At 49.4% G+C, this 24,451-nt stretch overlaps 1 protein-coding gene across 1 annotated transcript in view; it reads left to right on the top strand.

Moving 5' to 3' along the window:
• LOC144721221 (dynein axonemal heavy chain 3-like) overlaps nt 1-24,451 on the top strand; it is an 814,808-nt gene that overhangs the window by 93,825 nt on the left and 696,532 nt on the right. Inside the window, exon 3 of the mRNA XM_078598660.1 lies at nt 10,952-11,043. Coding sequence (XP_078454786.1) covers nt 10,952-11,043 — 92 coding nt within the window. The remainder of the gene's footprint in view (nt 1-10,951; nt 11,044-24,451) is intronic.

A 24,451-nucleotide genomic window follows, 5' to 3' on the forward strand; every position in this document is an offset into this window, starting at 1 on the left:
CACTCACAATGCGGCGCGTGTGGGCCAAACACAAACGGGCTGGCCTTGTCAGTGGCCTTTGTGCCATTCGAATCGCGCCGGATTCTTCCAGGCCTCTCTCAAGGCTCCGTCGCGCTCCGATGCGTTTTCAGATCGCGCCTCGTGTTGTTTCGGCACGATGGCCGACGTTTCGCTCATTGTGCTGCGAGCTTCTTCGGGAACTGTTTTCAACAACAAGTCCAGATTCTTTGCTGGCATTGCAGCAATGCTGCTGAAATTGTGCACTCCCAGAAGGGTGTGGGGCCAGTGGGTTGTGTAAAAAAGAAAAAACTACTGTTTTTTTAAGTCGACAGATATGTGAAGGAGACATGGGTCTGCCTATATACATTGTCCCTTAAATTCTGCACAGTGACGCCAATGACGATGTTGTGTTATATTTCTATAAGTGCTTGCTTTTAATTATCTTTTGAAAGGCATCAACCATCACGATATACATTTATAGCATTGTCTGTTGTCGCCATAGAGGAGTTCGATTTCTTATACGTACTATATTTACCGATGAGCTGGGAATGTTTCCTGCCTGAAAATGTATTTGGCCGACAGGTCTTCGAGAGAGGCATCAGTATTCAGGCCGCAGAATGAAAGACACTGACGTGTTTTCCATTCTTTAGGGCTCATCAGAATGCTGGATCCAGCAAAAAGAAATGAGCGCGTGACTAACAACCGGCGTGAAATTGGCTTTGTGATTAATATCCGGTGTATTGTGTTCCAAGTAGCACATTACTCCAATAAGATTACCAAAGGCATGGAACAGTAATGTGGTTACACTGGGTGTGTAATCAGATTACTGTTACATAGCGTCTACCAGTCGATTACTTTTAACGACTGCTTTTATTAAAATACACACTCAAAGGATTCCAAACAAAAAACAACGGAAGGGGAAATGATCGTGCGTGGAGATGAGAAGCATCCCAGGTCATGCTAAAGATGTGACAGCCATAACACAAAGGTTGTGAATTCAACCTGGCGTATGTTAATATGAATATTTTTTGTAACCCAGTATATGATAATATGAATATAGGATAGCAATTGCAAAGGCAATCATTGAGGCTGATGTATAAAAATACCAAGTTCCGGCTACATATATGAGGAGGATGCTATTTTGCTTTTAAACCCTTAAGTAAGCAGTAACTAGATAATTATAACTTTTCTAAGGGAATCCACCCAGCAATTCCAGTATCGATGAGATTGTATCGTTAGGTACGAAATGTGGTAAACACTCAAAAGGTAAAGGTGCAGGCCTGCAATTGCTTGCTTGCGCCACTGCTGGTGAATGGAGGCTCCACTCCAGAGGGTTGTTTTTGGCCGACTCTCCCATGCCAGCCAAGACGCCTTGGGTACTCAAACCTTGACCCCACTACACCGCGACCTGCCCCAATCGACTGACTACGACGAACCAACTTTGAACCGCTGGGTGGACAGAGAGCGGCGTGAACCGGGAGGTGGTGGATCTAAGAAACTCGCCACCCGCCGTTTCAACAGCCACCGCCGCCGCGTGGAGATCGGATCGAACCGGGACCCACCGGGGGCCCCCGGTTCGATCTCTCCAGATCGCCGTTTTCCAGCGCGTGAAATCGACGGTCCACCATCGCCACCACACAGCCACGAGCGAGGGTGACGTCCCCACCACCACCACCACGACCCACCCCAGCCACGCCTCGTGGTAGCCGTGTGTTTGGTTGTAAATTGCGTGGTGGCCCTCTCGCCTGATTGAGATTCAGGGGGCAGCGCCGCTACAGCGGCGCCCGCGTGTGTCCAGCGGCAACTCTCGCGGTCCCACACGGGGTGGAGGGAGGAGAAGGGGGGGGGCTATCAACAGCTCTTCGCTCACGTGTACACGCGGCCCCCATCTGTACAGCCCCACCCGCACAAAGACTAAGATCCCCAGTGTAGCCCTTTAACATACTGCAGTCGTAGGTGCTGTCTGGTAAGCACGGCAGCCCATACCGATAGAGTACACCAATACCCGCCACGGCGCCTGTGCCAGGCCAGGTGCACCCTGAGGCCACGTGAAGGCTCGCTGGTGGCAGGAGGTCACGGGACAGACCCAGCAGGTGCCATGTGTTGGCTGACTGAGATGACAGGTAAATGCAGCACCTGTGCCCCCCACTGATTTTAGCTGCCCGGCGCTCCCCTCGTTGTTGTGAGCGTCGCTCCTCTGCCCTCCGTTGTTGCTGGAGGGCGACGGCCTCCAAATGCCCAGTCACGGAGTCCTTCACGAGCCTCCTCCACCGAGGCTGATCTAGACACCGCTGGCACCGGTCATCGGCAAGTCCACTCAGCTCCACATCCTTCCGTAGAGCATCAGTCTATCTCCTCTCAGAAGCCCATGCTCGCACACACACGCAGACCTCAGTGTCGCCTGAACAGACTGTTGGAGCAAGTGCTGTTCGCGACCTCCTATGAAGGCTGGCACGGCACACGAGGGGCTGGGTGACCAGCACCACGCCCGACCGCCTTTGTCTCCCACACCTCCGATTACGTATGGTGCGAAATAAGTTTCACATACATTAATGCCTTCACACCGCACCGGTGCTCAACGTGGGGGAGGCCCAGGACCGGTTTAGACAATTGTGTTTGCCGCAAGCGAGAATCGAACTCGGGTCGCCGTTTTCGTTGTGCAGTGCGCTAACCACAAAACCACCGCTCCCCCACACCCATACTCAAAAACAGACAAAGATAAAGATACCCCTATAGCCTGGACATACCGTTGGGGCAAGTGCTGTTAGCGAGCCTATGAAGGCCGAAACGGTACGCGAGGAGGGGGTGGGAGGCCAGCACCACGCCCGACCGCCTTTGTCTCCCCAGTAGCGATGTTTATACACCGCACCAGGTACTCATTTGTGGCTGAGTCGACCCATACTCACACCCATGCTCACACCCATGCTCACACCTATACACTCATCCACCCGTACACTCACACACCCATCTGTGCACCCACCCGCTCACTCACCAGCTCACTCGCTGCATTTCAACAGCGTGATTCCTCGCCTCGAAGTCGTCGTCCTCCCCTCCCACCTGCCTCTTACCCAGCGCTGTGGCAACACGCGCCAGCGGCTGCATGTGCACAACCGTGGCACATGTCAGAGGAACTGTTTCTACTCAGCAGTCGAAATCCTCCTGTGTTTTCCTTTCTCTAGATTTTCTTCGTTTTGTCTTCGATTGCCGTTTGCTGCGCGTGGCTATTGTGAGCGTATTGCCCTTTTGCATTTGAAATGTAATTAAATTAAACCTCCTCGAGCATCGTGACTATTCTATAGAGTGCAGGCTTCTACTCTGGGGATGTTTAGTCGATTCAGAAATGCAGGTGCCTGTTTAAATATATACGGCATACTCGACTGGGTGGAACTGTGGTGACAGCACTTGCATCGCGCACAATCGGAAGGTTTGCCTCAGCCCGCGAGAAGGTCTACTCGGCCGTTCGCAAAATGAGCACCACTATGTGGGGGAGATCACATGGAGAAAACTAACCCTCGCCATGGGAACGTGGAGTTTCTACCAGTGGCTGCAGTTCTCCGGTGGAGAGGAGCGCCACACTGTTTGCTCGTTTGAGACGGGAGTCACGTTGGTTTGCATGTGTATGTGTGTATGTATGTTGAACTTCTATCGCACCGTACGTAGCCAACCGTGCTAATCGGAGGGCGCAGATTTGACGAAACGATGAAGCTTTGTGCAGCAAACGCCTCGCCTCGTCTCAAGGCCTTTTTTAGGCCTTTTTGCCAATTCCCCCGTGGAATACCACTAGTAAATTCTCTTTTGGTCGCTTTTGGCCTATGGAATATCACTGATATAGAAACAGCGCTCCAACTTTATGTACAACGCCCATAGGCAGCACCTCGATGCCCTGCAGCTGCGAGCGTCTCGTGAGCGGAACAGCTCCTCCATCTGTGCGCGACCCACCAACCCGCCAGTCTGCCTCCGTGCGTCGCAGCGCTCGCTTTGCCATTCAACAGACGAAGCCGTGCGGCGATCCCGTGCCACAAAGACGCCTCACATTTTGCGTTCGGATAATTTTGTATTACCTTTACCGTATCATTCCCAGATTAGGTCGAGTTGATGATAGTAATTAAACTGCGTTCCATTAAAGTGAATGTCACCACACAGCGGGCAGCATTGACAGCCCACGGGGGGCGAGGGGCGGGGGGGGTTCGCCTCTGCCAAGCCCGTGGTTGTCGCGCGTCTAATAACGCGGACTCGCAAAACAAATTGCGACTTAAGACCTCCCTCGTGACCCTTTGACCCAACCGAGGCGTTCAGCGCGTGGCTGGGCCCGGTGCGGCGTTAGCACGGTCGGCTCTTGCATGCTATGCACTCCCCCACCACCCGTATTCATTTACGAGAGATGATGAAAATGTTAGTGGCCATACTTGGAAAGCAACGAGTGACCTTGGTGGTAGCTGTTGTTATTTTTTTACGCATGGTGCGCGATGCGAGTGGTGGTCTGTCATCGACGTCCCAGCAACGTAATCCCCGCCCAGAGGAAGTCTTCGTCTCGCTGCTCCAGCCACTGATTGAAAGCACAAGTCGTATTGGTTGTCACGAGAAAGTTGCTTTCCCCTGCAAGTGATTCTTGCGCTGTGGAAGCATGCAGAAGTCACTGGGTACCAGGTCTGGTGAGTATGGATGTTCTCCATATTTCCTTTGATTTTTTGTTGCTTCAGATTTTTTTTTGCTCCAGATTTAATATGGATTTTTCTCTTTCACATTTCACGATGTTTCCAGATACATTTTAAACGCCTAGAAAATATACGGAGATAATCGATGCATGTTAAATGCGGTTTCCCTGTTAAAAATGAACCTCGGTGCTTTCACGTCTCAGCGCTCGCCCTTTTTGTTTTAGCGAGGAGCCTCCGTCGTATTTATATTTCGCTGGCGAAATCGCTACCGAGACCCGGGCCTTTTCACGAGAGCGGCGATCGGAGCTGGAGTAAAGCAGCCTTTTGTCTCGGCGGTACGGACGGATTAATGCGAGGCTTGGAATGAGTCTTGCATTTTCCTTTGTGCTCACGGTCAAAGGGCTCCTTTGTTTGCTCCGTTCGTAATCCCCCCCCCCCCGCTTTTGTCGGGGGGTGCAGCGGGGGGGGGGGGGCAAAATGAAGATCATTGCAAGCGGTGAAAGAAAATGTTGCCAAAGCACAAAAAAGACCTCGATACCGCCTCCCTCGTGTCTGTCAGCGATATGACCGGTAATGCCTGCTGCATGAAACATTTGTTTTTTCTCTTTTTAAAGGGCAGAAAGTATATTCTTTGAAACAAAGGAAATACACAGTTTTTTTTTTTAACAACGAAACAGAGAATCCTTTCATGGAATGGAAAAAAAACGAACGCTATTCCGTCTAAATGTACGTGTGTGCGCACATGCGAGTTTAATGGTCATTGGGTTTTTATCCCATTACAAAAATTCGGCCACTTTTTTCCTGTTAATTATACCAATTGGTGCTTTTTTTCGAGGGCCGAAGTTTGTGAGCTGTCTGCTTTGCCAGGATGACACATCTAGTCATTAGTTTCAGTGCAACAATGATCATTGCCGAGACACAGATGGTCGGAAGCCTTGAGGCGCCAGTGAAGTATGTTACCAATTGCTTTTGCTGGAATTCTGTGTGGGTAGGACATCCCGAGACGTTGAGCCATGGACAGCACCAAAACCCCTTTGTGCCTCAAACAAACATAACAGTCAATGATGTGTCTCCACTCAAGTGAGCATGGGGGTTGTTCTCACATCCACGGCCCTTGAGCCAGTGGTGGAATTTCCACATTTCTATGGCTGGGGCCATCCTACAGCACGACCACGTTTTATCTTTTAAGAGAGTGGTACGAATGTTGATGAACTCCAGAGAGACGATGGGCTGACTCGGCTCGATTGACTGAGATTTGAGCTCTAATATCATTACCGCCCGGCTACTTCTCAACATGAGGGCAGTGTAATCATGTATTGACCTTTACATGTCATAATGTTGAGATATCTTGACAGGTGCTGCTGTGACAGAGCATTCTTCTGACAATTCGGAAGGCTCCAAATTCAAATCCCGGTTGAATGTCGACTCAGATCATCGTTCCAGTGTGCGACTCTCGTCATCCAGAACGGACCGTGTGACATATAGCGACGCAATGCCCGAACCACAAATACGAAGGGGACATTGCAGCGAATGATACACTCCGCTGCTCCTGACACGGTTATCTGAATGTGTAATTGTAGTTGTTGCTCTGCATTCACATGAGCCGTACGGAAGAAGAAGGAGTAGACCTTCGTCCCTCCAGGGTGGATGACACGAGCACCGCTTCGTGTCAAGTCCCCAACAATTGTCCCACGGAGACAATGGCCTTTCCCCATCTGAAGAGATAAGCACTACCCCATTGCTATTGATCCGATGGTATCGGCAAAGGCGCAGCCCTGCAATTGCCCGCTCGCACCACTGCCGACAGAAGGGCCTCAAGGGAGCTCTAGAGGGCCCCTTCTAAAGGGTGTTTGGCCTGCTCTGGCATGTCGGCCAGACTTCTCGGATGAAGTGGGGATACCAACACTTTACCCTACCGCACGCTGGCCCGCCAGAGGACTCTGGTGTAGCCATTTATACTCCTGGGTGTACGGAAGGTGAGGGAAGTTAATGAACTCGTTCCATTGCTGCAGCTGCCGCGCCGGGAGAACAAACCGATTCTGTGACCACTGCATATGGCAAGTCCAGCGTGATTACACATTTACGCCTGTCCAGAAGAGCAGGAAAACATATTCTTGTTGAATAATATTAGATGCAAAGTTATAGGTTAGACTAACCGTAGTTCGTTGATCGGCAAGTCATTGTGTGGTGGGGTAAAGTGTGGGTATTCCTACGTCATTCAAGGCATCTGGCCAACGTGCAAGAGCATGCCAAATACCCTTTAGAAGGGGGGGGGAGAGCTCTAGGCAAAACGTATAAATAAAAAATAATAATACTGGACTACGCAGTTAGGAAATTCTTTAAAAAAAAATAAAAATCTAAACACTGATGTGTAACTTTAAATATAATTAATGCTACAGGATACTGAGATAATGTATTACTCTACAAATCGACTGTGAAATTAATTCAATACACATGCATGCATTTTTAAGATAACACAAAACAAAAAATAGCAAATGTCAGTAATTCAAATAAAATGTAATATTTATAATAATAACTTTATTACAGTTGAGTTTACCAAACCGAAATTAAATTTCCCGCTTTCACTATTACTTTGGGTGCTTAAAGTCTGGCCTTGTTGTGCTCGCTTGATACTGGGAGAAAACCTGACGAGTGAAACATCGCTCATCCCCATGCTGCTCTGATCCAAACACGTCCCATCGTTCGACGTCGAAGAAAAAAGAAACCCACGAATAAATACATCAGTCCGGCTGGTCTTTTTTTTCTTTATTCGTCCCAAACAAGGTTCCATCAAGCAGGCTCAATGCCGTCTTTGTACCTTGCACTGAGGGCGTGGAGCCCTGTTCAGCAGGTCTGTAAACTGGACAGCGCTGTCCCCTCGGCACCCACCGTGCCCTGTAGGCCTCTGGTTGTTGTTGCCCCTTGGTAGTTACTCGGCCCCGGGTTGGGGTCAGCGGTCGAATGTGGTTTACGTAAAACCGTAAACCACATTTATTTTAAATTTCATATCACCTCCACTCAGGGGGGGGGGGGGGTATCAAAACATTGCACAAACAACGTTCAAGTAAAGGCCGTGAGAAAATAGTGAGTCTCGCAACCCCCTCTCTCAAACAACGCCGAGGTTCGCAGCGTGCCGGATCACCGCCGGCGAGGCGTTCCAGATCCTTGGGGCAACGGATTTGATCGCTCCCGACTCCCACCCAGCGTCGAGTTCAAGGAGCCGAGGCTGAGGCAGTAGGTCCCGCTCCGAAGAGCGTGGTAGATTATGAAGCCCAGTCGTATGGCAGATAAGTCGGGCCCACCGGTGCATTGGTCCAAGGCCATGCAGAGCTTTAGAGACCGGAATGGTTAATTTGTGCTGGATGCGAAAGCTTACTGGAAGCCAGTGCAGATCGCGGAGAGTGGGAGGGATGTGCTCGAAGCGGCTGGCAATCGGATGGTTGTACGTTGAAAAATCCTGCTTTGGGGGGGGGGATTGATTCCATCATTCCTCCGGGGTCAATAAAGTGACATACCACTCCGTGGGGAAGTCGAGAGCGGTTGTCCTATGAAGAGACTCACTCCCGCCATGGCAATGTGGACATTCCACGACTGGCTCAGGGCTGTAAACAGGAGGTGTGACCAACCGCCTCAATGCTCATTTGAGCAGGAAAGCCCTTTGACCTTTAACTGTTGATAACGGCTGCTGTGATTTGCTGTTGGTTACGCGTGGTGTGTTGTGCTGCCAGCCACAGGTGTATCGTGCTGTTGTCAGTAACAGACGTGTTGTACTGTTAGTGACGGGCAGGGTATTGTACTGTCAGTAGGGGGTGTGGTGGTGTGATGACAGTAGTGGTGTGGTGGTGTGATGTCAGTAGGGGGTGTGGTGGTGTGATGTCAGTAGGGGTGTGGTGGGTGATGACAGTAGGGGTGTGGTGGTGTGATGTCAGTAGGGGTGTGGTGGTGTGATGAATGTAGGGGTGTGGTGGGTGATGACAGTAAGAGGTGTGGTGGTGTGATGACAGTAGGGGTGTGGTGGTGTGATGACAGTAGGGGTGTGGTGGTGTGATGACAGTAGGGGTGTGGTGGTGTGATGTCAGTAGGGGTGTGGTGGTGTGATGACAGTAGGGGTGTGGTGGTGTGATGACAGTAGGGGTGTGGTGGTGTGATAACAGTAGGGGTGTGGTGGTGTGATGACAGTAGGGGTGTAGTGGTGTGATGACAGTAGGGGTGTGGTGGTGTGATGTCAGTAGGGGTGTGATGGTGTGATGTCAGTAGGGGTGTGGTGGTGTGATGACAGTAGGGGTGTAGTGGTGTGATGACAGTAGGGGTGTGGTGGTGTGATGACAGTAGGGGTGTGGTGGTGTGATGACAGTAGGGGTGTGGTGGTGTGATGACAGTAGGGGTGTGGTGGTGTGATGTCAGTAGGGGTGTGGTGGTGTGATGACAGTAGGGGTGTGGTGGTGTGATGACAGTAGGGGTGTGGTGGTGTGATGACAGTAGGGGTGTGGTGGTGTGATGACAGTAGGGGTGTGGTGGTGTGATGACAGTAGGGTGTGGTGGTGTGATAACAGTAGGGGTGTGGTGGTGTGATGTCAGTAGGGGTGTGGTGGTGTGATGACAGTAGGGGTGTGGTGGTGTGATGACAGTAGGGGTGTAGTGGTGTGATGACAGTAGGGGTGTGGTGGTGTGATGTCAGTAGGGGTGTGATGGTGTGATGTCAGTAGGGGTGTGGTGGGGTGATGTCAGTAGGGGTGTGGTGGTGTGATGTCAGTAGGGGTGTGGTGGTGTGTTGTCAGTAGGGCGTGGTGGTGTGATGACAGTAGGGGTGTGGTGGTGTGATGACAGTAGGGGTGTAGTGGTGTGATGACAGTAGGGGTGTGGTGGTGTGATGTCAGTAGGGGTGTGATGGTGTGATGTCAGTAGGGGTGTGGTGGGGTGATGTCAGTAGGGGTGTGGTGGGGTGATGTCAGTAGGGGTGTGGTGGTGTGATGTCAGTAGGGGTGTGGTGGTGTGTTGTCAGTAGGGCGTGGTGGTGTGATGACAGTAGGGGTGTGGTGGTGTGATGTCAGTGGGGTGTGGTGGTGTGATGTCAGTAGGGGTGTGGTGGTGTGATGACAGTAGGGTGTGGTGGTGTGATGACAGTAGGGATGTGGTGGTGTGATGTCAGTAAGAGGTGTGGTGTGATGACAGTAGGGGGTTTGGTGGTGTGATGACAGTAGGGGGTGAGGTGGTGTGATGACAGTAGGGGTGTGGTGGTGTGATGTCAGTAAGAGGTGTGGTGGTGTGATGACAGTAGGGGTGTGGTGGTGTGATGACAGTAGGGGTGTGGTGGTGTGATGACAGTAGGGGTGTGATGGTGTGATGTCAGTTGGGGTGTGGTGGTGTGATAACAGTAGGGGTGTGGTGGTGTGATGACAGTAGGGGTGTGGTGGTGTGATGACAGTAGGGGTGTAGTGGTGTGATGACAGTAGGGGTGTGGTGGTGTGATGTCAGTAGGGGTGTGGTGGTGTGATGTCAGTAGGGTGTGATGGTGTGATGTCAGTAGGGGCGTGGTGGTGTGATGTCAGTAGGGGTGTGGTGGTGTGATGACAGTAGGGGTGTGGTGGTGTGATGACAGTAGGGGTGTGGTGGTGTGATGTCAGTAGGGGTGTGGTGGTGTGATGTCAGTAGGGGTGTGGTGGTGTGATGACAGTAGGGTGTGGTGGTGTGATGACAGTAGGGTGTGGTGGTGTGATGACAGTAGGGGTGTGGTGGTGTGATGTCAGTAAGAGGGGTGGTGTGATGACAGTAGGGGGTTTGGTGGTGTGATGACAGTAGGGGGTGAGGTGGTGTGATGACAGTAGGGGTGTGGTGGTGTGATGACAGTAGGGTGTGGTGGTGTGATGACAGTAGGGTGTGGTGGTGTGATGACAGTAGGGGTGTGGTGGTGTGATGTCAGTAAGAGGTGTGGTGTGATGACAGTAGGGGGTTTGGTGGTGTAATGACAGTAGGGGGTGAGGTGGTGTGATGACAGTAGGGGTGTGGTGGTGTGATGTCAGTAAGAGGTGAGGTGGTGTGATGACAGTAGGGGTGTGGTGGTGTGATGACAGTAAGAGGTGTGGTGTGATGACAGTAGGGGTGTGGTGGTGTGATGACAGTAGGGGTGTGGTGGTATGATGACAGTAGGGGTGTGGTGGTGTGATGACAGTAGGGGGTGTGGTGGTGTGATGACAGTAGGGGTGTGGTGGTGTGCTGTCAGTAAGAGGTGAGGTGGTGTGATGACAGTAGGGGTGTGGTGGTGTGCTGTCAGAAAGAGGTGTGATGCTGTGCCGCAGATCGAGTGGCATGAGAGGCCCCGGATCCTGCAGCGTGGGTCCTGGACCCTGGCCGTTCCTTCCAAGGAGGAGCAGTTCTTCCGCAGCGTCAGGTAAGCGAGGTCACCTGTGCCCATTCACTCTACATCTCTCGCACTCTCCGCGTGTGTGTTTTTAAACTCAACTAAAACTTTTTTTATTTTACCAGGTAAGGCCAACTGAGCTGTATAGCTTTTTTTCATATCTGACCTGACGACGAATGACATTGCGACAGTGGCTTATCGCGTGAAACACTCTAAATGCGTGCTTGTAAATGTGGAGCGCAAAAACCAGAGTGACCCGGAGAAAAATCCACACGACCGTGGGGAGAACGTGCAAACTTCAAATATACAGCAGCAGGCATCGTCGGGGTTGGCATCGACACCACAACCTCCTGCATACCAGGCGTGGTATTTAACATCTCCTAGCCACCGAGTCATCCTATGAGAGATGCAGGCCAGGGTGAAATATAAGTTGCAAATGGAGTTGTGCGTGACCAGATTTGTGCCACAGTGCGCTCACAAACATGGCATATTTCACGCACCTACGATTAGCGTCGTTGGCTACGTATGGTGCGAAAGAAGTTCAGCATACATACAAGACAACAGATTCGCTGTTTAGGGATGGTGTGGCCAGAATCCGTGCACGCAAGGCGGCGTTTTGTCTCCCCGTTACTGAAGTAGACCGCCACTGCAGGAGGTGTTATTTTTAAAGTGCAAATTAACATAAATATAATTGGCCAAACTACCCCATGCACGGAACCCTTTTAAGGATAGTTTCAAATCAATCTTCATTTCAAGTGCCCGATATCGCCTCCAGATGAAGTAGGCATCGGTGCACATTACAGCAGAAGGGGAACGGTACAGGGGGTCAGGGAGCAACAGAATTTAAAAAAGAAACCCACCGCGACCTCGCAGCGGCGAACACAGCCTGAGCAAAGTAAAATTGCTTCTGTGCGCAAAATGAAATGCCATTCTTGAGACTCAAAGCTTCCTTGGATAAAAGGTCATTGGTCATTAATATTGTATTAAGCCGCCTAGTTGACTTAACAGAGGCTCAGGCCAACTTTTGATGTCGATTGCCACGCGTGTTGTGGACGGTCAGGGATTGAAGCCCGTACGACCGGATCATTGTCCATTGAACTAACCGACATTTCCTCCTCAGCACACATTTATGTAAGAGGAACATTCACAGTGAGCTTGCCTGGGAAATGCTATTAGCAAGGGAACGGCTTTTCTTTGCTTTTTGCTGATGTTGACTATACAGCACAACATCTATTGCTGAGTTGACTTAGGGAAGGCCCGCTTCAGCTTCAGATACGAATATCAATGAGCGATGTAGTTTGGCCAGTAAATGCACGTAGGCTACGGAGATGTACAGCAGTGCGTGAACCGCTGTACCACCGCTCCCTGCGCGCTGCTGCCCCTGACTGTCCTGGTTGCCTCGGTGCCTCTGGCACTTGGCTGCACTTGCCTGTGACTCCTGTTTCTGTGGTGACCATGGGACTCATCATATTTGGAGTTTGCGTCTTTCTCTCTCATCAACATCACGGTGGCTATGAGATGTGAACTAACCTCGCCTGGTATACAGGTCATGGGTTCCATCCCGACCCTGACGACTGCTGTATATTTGGAGTTTGCGTCTTTCTCTCTCATCAACATCACGGTGGCTATGAGATGTGAACTAACCTGGCCTGGTATACAGGAGGTCGTGGGTTCCATCCCGACCCTGACGACTGCTGGATATTTGGAGTTTGCGTCTTTCTCTCTCATCAACATCACGGTGGCTATGAGATGTGAACTAACCTGGCCTGGTATACATGAGGTCGTGGGTTCCATCCCGACCCTGACGACTGCTGTATATTTGGAGTTTGCGTCTTTCTCTCTCATCAACATCACGGTGGCTATGAGATGTGAACTAACCTGGCCTGGTATACAGGAGGTCGTGGGTTCCATCCCGACCCTGACGACTGCTGTATATTTGGAGTTTGAGTGTTCTCCCCCTGGTCGTGGGGATTTTTGTCTGGGTCCTCTGGGTTTTCCCTCCATATTTACAAACTTGCGTTTAGAGTATTTGGCTGCTATCAATTTCTGATAAGCCACTTCATTGAGCTATCATTTATGGCCAAGTCGCTTATAAAATAGAGCTATATAGCTCAGTGGGTCTTACCTGGTACAATAACAAGTTGAGTTTTAGTTTCGTTTACTCTTGAGAATGCAAGGTGCCATTTTATGCCCCTTTACAGCAGCAACATCAAAGTGTCGCCCTGCTCAAATGACCCCTGGGTTGGCCCTGAAGTCGTGACATATCATTCTCTTCTAAAATAAGTAATATTTAAAAATACTTTTTTAACAACACGAGTAATGGCAGAACTCCACGACTCCAGAAAGTGGCCCCGAGGCTTGCCATAACGTCAGGGGCCGTGGTGATTTACAGCCAACGTTAGTTGAGCGTGGACAATTAGACCCAAGCTGAAACATAACACATACAACGAATGTTTAAAACGACTTTTTTTATATAGAATATGGTATTGTCATCAGTATGACATAAGTGTACCAAGTTTGCAGTCGATACCACATTGGGAAGTGGGTAAAACCTGAGTTACAAGATTTGAGGATACAACAACGACAACAACAGACAGAGTGAGTTAAATAAAAGCGTGTAAAAGAGCAATATAACTCAGTGGGCTTCAACTAGTTAAAAAAATATCTTTAGTTTACTAGTTTACTTTTAAGTTGTATTTATTGATCGCCTGGTCATGCCACCTGCAATTACAAAACTCGTGCTAGAGCCTCGCTGCCTGCATGAGCTGAAGCCACGGCCCGTGCCTGCTCCAGTGGTGGGCTCATCAACGCTGGACATGGCCTCATCGGCCCTGGGTTGAGCTCTCTCCGTCTCTCGCCCTCCGCCCACGTTGACGCACCTGCTCCCCTGCGTCTGCTGGTCGTGTCTACTTCGTACGTCACATTCTTGTGCCACCTTCTTATGTCCACGTGTCTACTCATACTGGTAGGAACCTCCTGGTTACACCAGCCCACAGGGGATTATTGTGTCCGTCCGTCCGTCGTGCAGGGAGGGGCTGGGTGGGGAGGGAGGGGCTGGGTAGGGAGGGGAGGGTGGGGCTGGGTGGGGAGGGTGGGTGGGGCAGGGCTGGGTGAGGAGGGGCTGGGTGGGGAGGGTGGGGCTGGGTGGGGGGTGGGAGGGGTGGTGCTGGGTGGGGAGGGGCTGGTCACCCCGTGGTGCCCTTATAAAACTCAACGTTTAACCTACACACGCCGGCTTGTGCCCGCCCTCACAGTCGGGCATATTTGCGGAATACACCACGCCGCCGTTGACCCTGGCCATTGACCGAGCAACCCAACGTTCCTACCAGCTCCCTCCGCAGGAATGTGTTTATGTCCAGCTCTGTCCACTTCCTGTGTCACCTTCCTGCGTATCCTAGCCCAGTTTTGTCTCTACTTGTGTAAAGCTTCTTGGGATGCAATTGTATTTCGATGCTCTACAAATTCAATGTATTATGAGAATTGTTATTATGTAACACGTATGATGTTTGCATATGAGCGACAGCTGATGCAAGTAAATGCTGTATAAACACTTCTCACTTACAGTAGATCAGCCTGTTTCTGAACAATGTCTCTACAGATTATTGGAATATAATCGACACGATAACACAGCAGTCGCCCGATAATGTAGTTAACAAAACCAATACTATCCACATTAACAAATTTCTAACAAAAAAATAATTACTAAAAATAATTTTGACCGTGCCATAATTCATCTTTTTCTTAGGTTTTTTCGGTAAAGTCACGTAGGTAAAACATCAAAATTTTATTTTATTTTTATTTTCATTAATTTTGATGTTTTACCTACGTGACTTTACCGAAAAAACCTAAGAATATGATTCCTTGCAGTCACGAAAGCTTCAAATCTAGAATTCATCTTTTCATTGTTTTGCTGGTAATGAATAGTTGTTTTTACTGAACACTTTTCAATACATCCTATCCAAATTTATGCATCTGGAACGGGTGGGTCTTACAGTTGTAAGTAAAAAAAACGTTTGCACGCAAACAAAATATCGTTTTTGGACTCCGCTGAATTTGTTAGCGTGTGAGTTTGTGGAATATGGCAATCCATTAACTTGTTTTACACCTGGAACAATGAACGCGAAACTCCAGGCGCAAACGTTTATTTTATTAATGAGTACTGCTCACTGTGGCGTTCATCAGTCAAGTCACTGGTTGCAAAGTGAGCAGGTGAGAATGAAATCACGTGGCGGCTGTGGTGGTGGCGGTCCGTGAGATGGATGGGTGGCTTGCGGTGTTGATGCCTCAAAGTGATCGCTCGCTCTTAGCCAACTCCTCCGCTGAGAATTTGGGGTTCCCGAATCTGGGCGGTTAACCGCGCATAAACGAAGTGAGTTTATGGTCTCAGCAGCTAGGACACCAATGACTGCACACACACAAACGTTATATAAACGAGATTTTTTTTTTTACGCTAAATTGTATGAACTAAAAAAATTTTTTGGATGTAAGTGGTTGTATTTTTCTTATCCATAATACATGTTTTTTAGGGTTAGATCGCGTAAATATATAAATGTGTCGTTAAACCCGCCACCACCCGACACAGCCAATTAGTAAGGTTGTAAATGTTGTGGCTTGGCTCTCCAGCACACCGGTGTGCTGTACTCGTAACGAATTGGCATGTTCCTATCATGATGTGACAACCCTTACTAGTTGGCTGTGTTGGGTGGCAGCGGATTTATGCGATCTAACCCCCCCAAAAAAACCTATATTATGGATGATATTGGTCGCGAAAGCCTACGTGTTAAACTGTATTTTGTGTAGTCCGCGTGTTTTTATACATTTAACAAGGTGACATTGGACCTTTAAATACGCAGTACTGTATGAAAATAGGCTCCGTACTAAGTCAGTAGCCAGCAGTTGCGTAGATGTGATGTCATTTTAGTGCCGTAGAACCCCTCTTATCAGGGATGAATTGGGGAGCAAACTTTACGTATCCTGGCAAAAAGGTCCCTTAGATATAACTGCTTGACTCGAGCTATTCATACTTTGATACTTGCTTTGCCTATGTGCTGTCCGCCTTTTGGCGTTCTCTGGTCTGAAACTGGTAGTGAGACAGGGCCATGAAGAAGGCTGCCTCTGGTGTAGGCCAAACAGTTTCAAAGACAATGCATATATATCATCAGAGCACGTGCGTTTGTATGTTTTGCCACAAGTACGTGTGGTTAATGCAGGCTTGATGCCTTATAATTGGCGTGTCTATTTGGTGTTTGAACATCTTAACACCTCCTGTTTTATTGCTAGAAATGGTAAAGCCTATTTTTTTTTACATTTAGGGATACTGTCCATAACCTACCCTTGGACCACAGTGGCTAGGAGATGTTAACTACCTGGCCTGGTATAGAGGAGGTCGTGGGTTCGATCCCAACCTTGACGCCTGCTGTGTATTTTCAGTTTCTCCTGGTGGTCACGTGGAATTTTCGCTGGGTCCTCTGGGTTTTCCACCTCCACATTTAGAATCAACACGCGTTTAGAGTATTTGGCTGCTATAAATTTCCATGTGATAAGCCATTTCGTTGAGCTGTCATCGGTGGCGACGTCGCTTCTGAAAAATATATGTTTCGCTTCGTGGGCTTTACCTGGTAAAATAAAAAAAAGTGTTGTTTAGAACCACCAGGAACCATTCTCGAGTGGAATAACTCCAACTTTCAAACCACATCTGTGCCCTTGTCTTACAATTATGAGGGCAGCAAAATATCCTTTGTTTGTAGACGTATGCTCAATTTGCTATAATTGTAATCTGGGCGAGTGATTTGCTTTTGTATTAACATTATATGCCATTGTTTGATATCAGATGTGTGTAGTGGTAGGTCGTGTAGTTATTAGGTTTTGATACAGAGAGGTTTCTATGTAAACCATGACCACAATTAGAAAGTGTCTCCTTGCACGAGAAACTGAAAAATAGGCACATTTGTGAAGGTAATGGAATTATGAGGGAGCGATGCGCATGATAATATTTCACCCTCAATTAAATTAATTAGCGAAAAATAAAAATGAATAGCTCATCATATGTCAGCACGGGCCAGTAATTCAGCGCATTCGCGTCGGCCTTGTGGACAAAGACAAGGGTTCCCGATATAGCCTCAACAGACTGTTGGGGCAAGTGCTGTTAGCAAGCAGCACCTGTGAAGGCCGGCACGGCACACGAGGGGGTGGGTGGCCAGCACCACGCCCGGCCGCCTTTGTCTCCACAGTGGCGATATTTACAGATCGTACCAGGTACTCATTTGAGGCTGAGTCGACCTAGGGGAGGCCCAGAACTGATTCAGATCATCGTCACCGGTGTTGGCCGGGTTGCAGGGTTTATTGCGCAGCACACGAACTGTTGTGCCTGGGGACACAGGGACACACACACAAAATTCATAGTGTGCTGCTGACTCTTCCGGCACGCTTAGCCTGTGACGTGGCACGCAAGGGGCAGTGAAGCAAGGAGGTTCATGAGGCCATGTGTGTGGATTTTGTTATTACTCCTCATGTGTGGTGGGCGTTCTCTGGGTACGATAATTGAAATTCCACTCAACATTGACATCACTCATTGTAAAAATACTTGGCCAAACGTCCTATTGTCGGGGACTCTCCTGCCAAGGTCTTGAGACACTGGACATCTTCGAAAAAGAGCTTTATAGCTGATCGGATTGCTCCAGTATAATTAAATATTCTGATTCTGACTCAGTGAGGCTTCCTGGTTAAATAAATGACAATTGTGAATCAGTGAAAACTTGAAAGTGTCTTCCATCTCAAATACGCTTCTGGCCGTTCTCATCAGCATTGATGGTCCTATGCCATCTGTGGAAATTCCACATTCCTATGCCACAGGCAGTTCATCCCATCGGGCAATAACTGTTGATAACTAGTCAAAGTGGTGCTCATTGCATTGAGCCAGCAGGCTCCGATTAGCATAGTTGAATGGAGCACGTGATTAACCGCTGATCAGGAATTTAACTTGTAATCTTCTGATTGTGAGGCCAGCGCTCTAACCACAGCGCCACAATGCGCACAGTGCAGCGGAGAATGAGCAATCACATGGAAGGACACTTGCATGTTAGATTATGGCAGCACGAGGCAAAGGTGTTGGGATTCATGTCCATAATACGTTAACTTGATTTTGATTTGAAGCTTTCGTGACTGCAGGAGTCCATACTCTTTGGTGCTCTCGGTAAAGTCACGTTGGTAGAAAAAAAAAAATCACGACGTTTCGAACGAAACACAAGCGCCCGTCTCCCCCCTGCCTCCCACCTATTTTTTGGCTTCACTTGCTCACACTTTTGTCATCAAGGACCATAAACCACCAACACACGAATTCCGGTCATCCTCGCAGCAGTGGCGTTCGGCTCGCCATCGAACAAAGGCGGTCACCGCATCGCACGCTTTCAGATGCGCTTCTGTGGCCGTCTGGAACGCTCTTCCTTCCGATATTAGGAGGCCATTGGAGCTATGCACTTTTAAATCATCATCTAGATTGAGAAACTAGTTTCTTTAATACTGCTTTTGCTGTTTTGCCGTCCATACCCCGATTAGCACGGTTGGCTACGTACGGCGCGAAAGAAGTTCAACCGTACATACATAACGTACTTTTGTTCCACTCTTCCCTTGCCTTCCCTTCTCCTTTAAAAACAAAAAAGGTCCGTGCTCCCGCTCGTAGTCCCTACACTATAGCGGGCTAAGCGAGCCCATTTCCCCGCCTCACCTTCAGCCCGTGAGCACCGCGTTTTTGGGGGTGGGGGCTCCTGCCCACGGAATTTATGCGCCCCCCTTTCTCGTTGTGTTGCTCGCACTACGTATCGGGCTCTTGTCAAAATGGGAAAACAAAGTAGCAAGATTTTAGCCGATACTAATAGATCCATTTACACAACAGAATCGTTTTCGGCGCAAGAGTGCAGTCGCCGTACTCGAGAATCCAGAATAATTGTTGCCTTTTCACAATTTAATTCGCCATGAGACTGTTCCGCTTAATTACATTTTTTTTTTTTGGAAAACCATCATTGTAATTTCTTTTCCCTCTAACTTAGGTCATTTGTAATTGTAATTGCACTTTAACTAAAAACGTAACGACTCTTAACGCTTGAGGTGCCAGACGGTCTGCGAGTGTGCTCGCTGTGCCGGTGCCAAAGCGCGTGGCGGCAAAAGGGGCTTCGGAATGAAAACAAATGGACATCCAGGCTTCCGAGATGACCAGCAGCCAAAAATATGCGGAATTCTTGGCAGATGCATTATTCTATATTAGGAGCCGACAAACATTGTTTGACTTCCCGTGGCCTCCAGGAGTTACACAATACCAAAGCTAAGAGGACTGTGTGCATTTAACGTGTTACAAGTAACTCGTTACTGGAATCAGCTTACCAACGGCAGGTAACCAGGATTGCAGTATTTTTACGATGTGTTTAGTGTGTACTCAGATTACTGTTGCTTTGCATGCCCTGGTTGATTACATTTTACGATCAGTTTATTTAACAAATGAATTTAACATCAATGATTGTGTCAGTGGATTGGGTTAATTCGAGGAGAGAAACGAAGCCATTTCTTATGGACCACGCTACAAAATCATTATTACATCGTGTTGTTATTGTCAAGGTTAAGCGAACACAATATATCTCGTGATGTATTACATTACGTCTTTTTCAAAGTATGAGACTATGTTTTGACGTTACTTTTTAAAACTTGTGTATTCAATAATCAGAGACAGTTTACCGTTAAAAAGTTACCCTCCTGACTCTACTCGCGATCAGTGAAAGAGAGTTGGGTGTTCTAGCTCACCCTGAATGCAAGATTCTGCAGAAATGCGATCATTTGGGTATATCTGGGATTTGGCATAAATCGCAAGATTTTGAGTTTAAATGTGAGTTTGGGATCACCGAAACCAACCATTCCTCGGAAGATGATAACATAATGACCACATTGTGAAATTCAGCAAATGACGTGGTCTACGGTAATACCTCCTGCCATAAGAATGGGGAATTTCCACCCAACGGCTCAGGGTCACGGCACGGAGATGAGCACCGCCCCATGTGCATGTGAGCAGGAGACATCTCGACAGGTTTGTAACGGCGCAGGCAAACACGTTGGGCCTTTGGACAGCCCGTGTGGCCCGCTGCGTATCGCAAGGCGTCACTAAGAGTGGCGCAGGGTCTCGGCGCGGTCTCTGCGAGAGCTCTCCCGTTCACTGCACCACTTTTGTTCTTGGAGTGAAATTTTTTTAATAATAAAAGAGAGTTTATTTTGGCTGATTCACTTGACTGTTCCAATTTCAGGTTAGCGCCCACACTATTCACACTATTCACACTTTTCGCAGACACACTAAACAAAGATCCCCCCCCCCCCCCCCCCGTATAGCCTTGACGAATTTTTTGGGGCAAGTGCTGTTAGCTATCTCCTATGACGGCTGGAACGGCATACGAGGGGGGTGGGTGATCAGCACCACGCCCGGCCGCCTTTGTCTCCCCAATGGCGATGTTTACACACTGCACCATGTACTCATTATGAGGCTGAGTCGACCTAAGGGAGGCCCAGGACCGGTTCAGATGATCGTCACCGTTGTTGGCAGTGAGCGGGAATTGAACTCGGGACGCCGGGTTCGTAGCGCAGCGAAGCGCTAACCACCACACTACCGTTACCTCCCCGGTAAACACGCACACACACGCAACAAAGATCCCCCGTCTAGCCTTAACAGACTGTTGGGGCAAGTGCTGTTAACGAGCACCACGAACACACGGGCGCGCACACACAAGTCCTTCTGCTCACAAATGAAATCAGGTTCACGTCAGACAAAGAATATCTTCGCGAAGCAATGGCTTTTGATTTTTTTTCTCTCCCCATTTTACTCACAAGCCCTCTTTCATCACAACCGTAATACATCAAACTACTCGCACAGACCCCACCACTGGAAATAAATAACTAAACGGGTGCATAAATAAGTAAGCGAACGCGCAAACCAATAAGGACACCGTTTAATAATGCGTTTAAAGCGCAAGCCCCCCCCCATACACACACTATTGTGCCCATCATAGGCGGCGTTTACCCCCATACACCGCGAAAGACACTGCTTACACCTGAGGCTCATCCAAGCCAAACTAGAGAAGGGCTTGATTTGGAGGAAGGTGCAACACAACGGCGATTGCACGTCGTTTTAATTCACGTGTCATCACGTTAAATGGGCCTGTCTTTGGGTGAAGCAGAGAACGCTACTAAAGACCATCCGGCGTGGCCTGGGCTTGGCGCGGGTTTATGCTCCACAGAGAACGAGGAGGAGTTCACCTCAAATGGCAGTTAATGATGTCCTATACCTACCCGGGGGATAAGAAAAAAACCTCAACAGAATTCTGTGACGAGAGTCCTGCATTGGAGTTTATTATTTTATTTCACCAGTCAGGACCCACTGAGCTATATAGCTCTTTTTCAGAGGCCACAGTCGAAGTGGGCTTATCACGTGGACATTTATAGCAGCCAAATTCTCTGAATGCACGTCGATTCTAAATGTGGAGGGAAAAACTGGATGGACCCGGAGAAAAAATCCACCCTACAACGGGGAGAACATGCAAACTCCAAATATACAGCAGGTGGGATCAAACCCACGACCTCCTGCATACCAGGCGAGGGAGTTCACATCTCACCACAGTGGCGCCCCGATGGCCAATTGCTTGTTGGTGAGTGCTTTGCATGTGGGAGGAAACTGGAGTACCTGGAGAACGCCCACCGACACGAGGGGGATAACCCTCAACACTCAAGAGGCATCACAGATGGGTTCAGTAACCTCCTTGACGTACTGCCTGGCCAACCCGCAGCCGAGCGGGAGTTGGAGTTTTATCAATTGATGCATCCCACCAACCCTTGCCTCCAAAGACACCATAGTCCCTGAAATGCCGACTCCTGGCTGCAGGACCATACTGTGATGAGGGTTTTCAGCTCCTCTCGTTGTTCACAGGCTGACATCGAGGCAGCTCCCACGACGCACCACACGTGATGCGTAAACCATGGTTACGGGGCTCCAATGTACATGTACAACCCGCTTCGTCAATCCACTGCTGAATGAGGGTCTCTCCGCCGCCTTCACTAGCCGTGAACAAATATTTGGCCATACTTCACCACGCTGGTCAGTGCGAGTGGATGAAACTGGGGGGGGGGCGACTGCCCACAACGCCTCCTCCTGCACCAGTATTCCGTGGTTGGTGGTCACTCATTTGAGCGCCGTCCAGGATCAACCCTACCTTGCTTCCAAGATCTGGTGACGTGAAGTATTTTCCCAACAGCAGCACGGTTGGCTAGGTACGGCGCGAAAGAAGTACGTGCATAGGCCCTACCGCCAGAGGGCGCTGTAGCAATGTGCCTGTAAGCCACGTGGGTGTGGCTTTAGATTATTGTTGACCCTTTCCAGCCGAGGTCGAAAGCTTAAATGCATTCGCTGTGTCGGGCGGCCTGTCTATAACACTGGGTCTTGATAACTCTTGGAAGGATGATCCAATATTGAATGAAGATTTCGTGTTAACGTTGTGTTTGCTATTGGTGACTCGACCCAATGGGAAACTGGATGCATTGATCCAACAGTTGCCTAAAAAGAGGCACAAACCACAGCAATAAAATAAGTGACTATTTGAAAATGTCCAATCTCAATGTGCCCTAATGGCTCTCGATCATCTTCCACACTGCTAATTAAATACTTCTGAGGACAAACTCGTTACAGAGTGGCTGCATGGCTCATGAATATGCATGCTTTCTTCCAAACTAGTTTTCTCAATTATTTTATCTCATTAACAGAGCATCCAGCTTGTGTTGGGGACCACCCTGGGGTTACACACACACCCTTGTGTCCACAAAACCACGGCGATTTATTTCTCTGAGAAGCATTTCCCTTCGGGGAGGATCGCCTTCAATCTAACAAAACTCGATATCATATTAAATTATCAATATCTCCTCAAAGCCGTGGTTTAATAATTCAGGTTCATCCGTGACCCCAGCGCCTTACCTCCAAGCGGGGCTGTTGTGCAGGCGCAGCCCCCCCCCCCCCCCGTCCTCCCACCGGTTTCTGTATTCGGCGATAAAAACGCATTACGGGCTATTTGACCGTGGGCCGTTTCGCGACCTTAAGCTCATAAGTGAAACATTATTAAATGGCGTTGGCCTCCACCGCCGGTTGCCCCCCCCCCGCCTCTTTGGGTTTCATTTCGATCCATTTTCAAATGCCAACGATGCACGAGGGAGAGACGCATACACGCACGCACGCACATACACACACGCACGTGCATGCACGTGGGGAGCGGTAGTGTAGCGGTTAGCGCTACGCTGCGCTACAAACCCGGCCATCCAGGTTCGATTCCCGCTCACGGCCAACACCGGCGACGATTATCTGAACAGGTCCTGGGCCTCCCCTAGGTCTACTCAGCCTCAACCGAGTACCTGGTGCGATGTGTGAACGTCGCCACTGGGGAGAGAAAGGCGGCCGGGGGTGGTGTTGGTCACCCACCCCCTCGTGTGCTGTGCGGGCATTCATAGGTGCTCGATAACAGAACTTGCCCCAACTGTCTAAGGCTACACGGGGGATATTTGTCTTTGTGCGCACACGGCTCACAATGGACCATTCTCCTCGTGGGCCCCCCTCTCATGAATGGAGACCTCCGCCTCGGTAGAGCGGTACCTGCTGCTCAGGGCCCGGTTCCTTTCTGCGGCCGCTCGCTCTACAATCCCAGTGGTACGCGGGTGCCATACGACGCTTCCACCCCCCCCCCCCTCCTCCACCCCCTAGCGTGGCTCCACTTTCAAACGTTGCCCTCCTCATCGAATATTTACCCCCCCCAAGCCGTTATTACCTGTGCTGAATTCAAGAAACCACGTAACGGCTCATCTGTTACAAACTGAGCCAGTTCTGTTTGTCGCTGACCACTCGCGTCTGTATATTGAAAGTGCAAAAACACCGCACATAGGCAACCATGCTCATCGGAGGTGCGGCAGAAGGACCACGAAACTAAACACAAAAAAGCAGTTCTGAAGAAATTAGTTTTCAATCTAGATGATTTAAAAGTGCATAGCTCCAGTGGTTTCCTAATATCGGAAGAGCGTTCCAGACGGCCGCAGAAGCACATCTGAAAGCTCGCGATGATGTGACCGCCGCCTTTGTTCGATGGCCAGCCCAGACAAAAGCCGCTGCTGCTGCTGCTGCGAGGATGAGCGGAGTTCATCGCGTGGTGATGGTTTATGCTCCTTGAGATCGGCAAGGTGGAGCGCTTTGAGGAATGTGCTCGTTGCGACAAAACTACCGCGCCGGGAGTATGAATCGATGTGCCTATGCAGTGGGAAGGTGCAGCGGCGTAGGGGCCATCCATTGAGTAGGGACGCAAAAATCTGTCAACTTGACCTCTCCCCCCCTCCCTGTACGCACGCGGACTTTTTACACCCCCCCCTACCCCACCTGCGT

This window comes from Lampetra planeri, chromosome 11 (assembly GCF_965212315.1).
Source record: "Lampetra planeri chromosome 11, kcLamPlan1.2.h2, whole genome shotgun sequence".
Taxonomy (NCBI): Eukaryota; Metazoa; Chordata; class Hyperoartia; order Petromyzontiformes; family Petromyzontidae; genus Lampetra; species Lampetra planeri.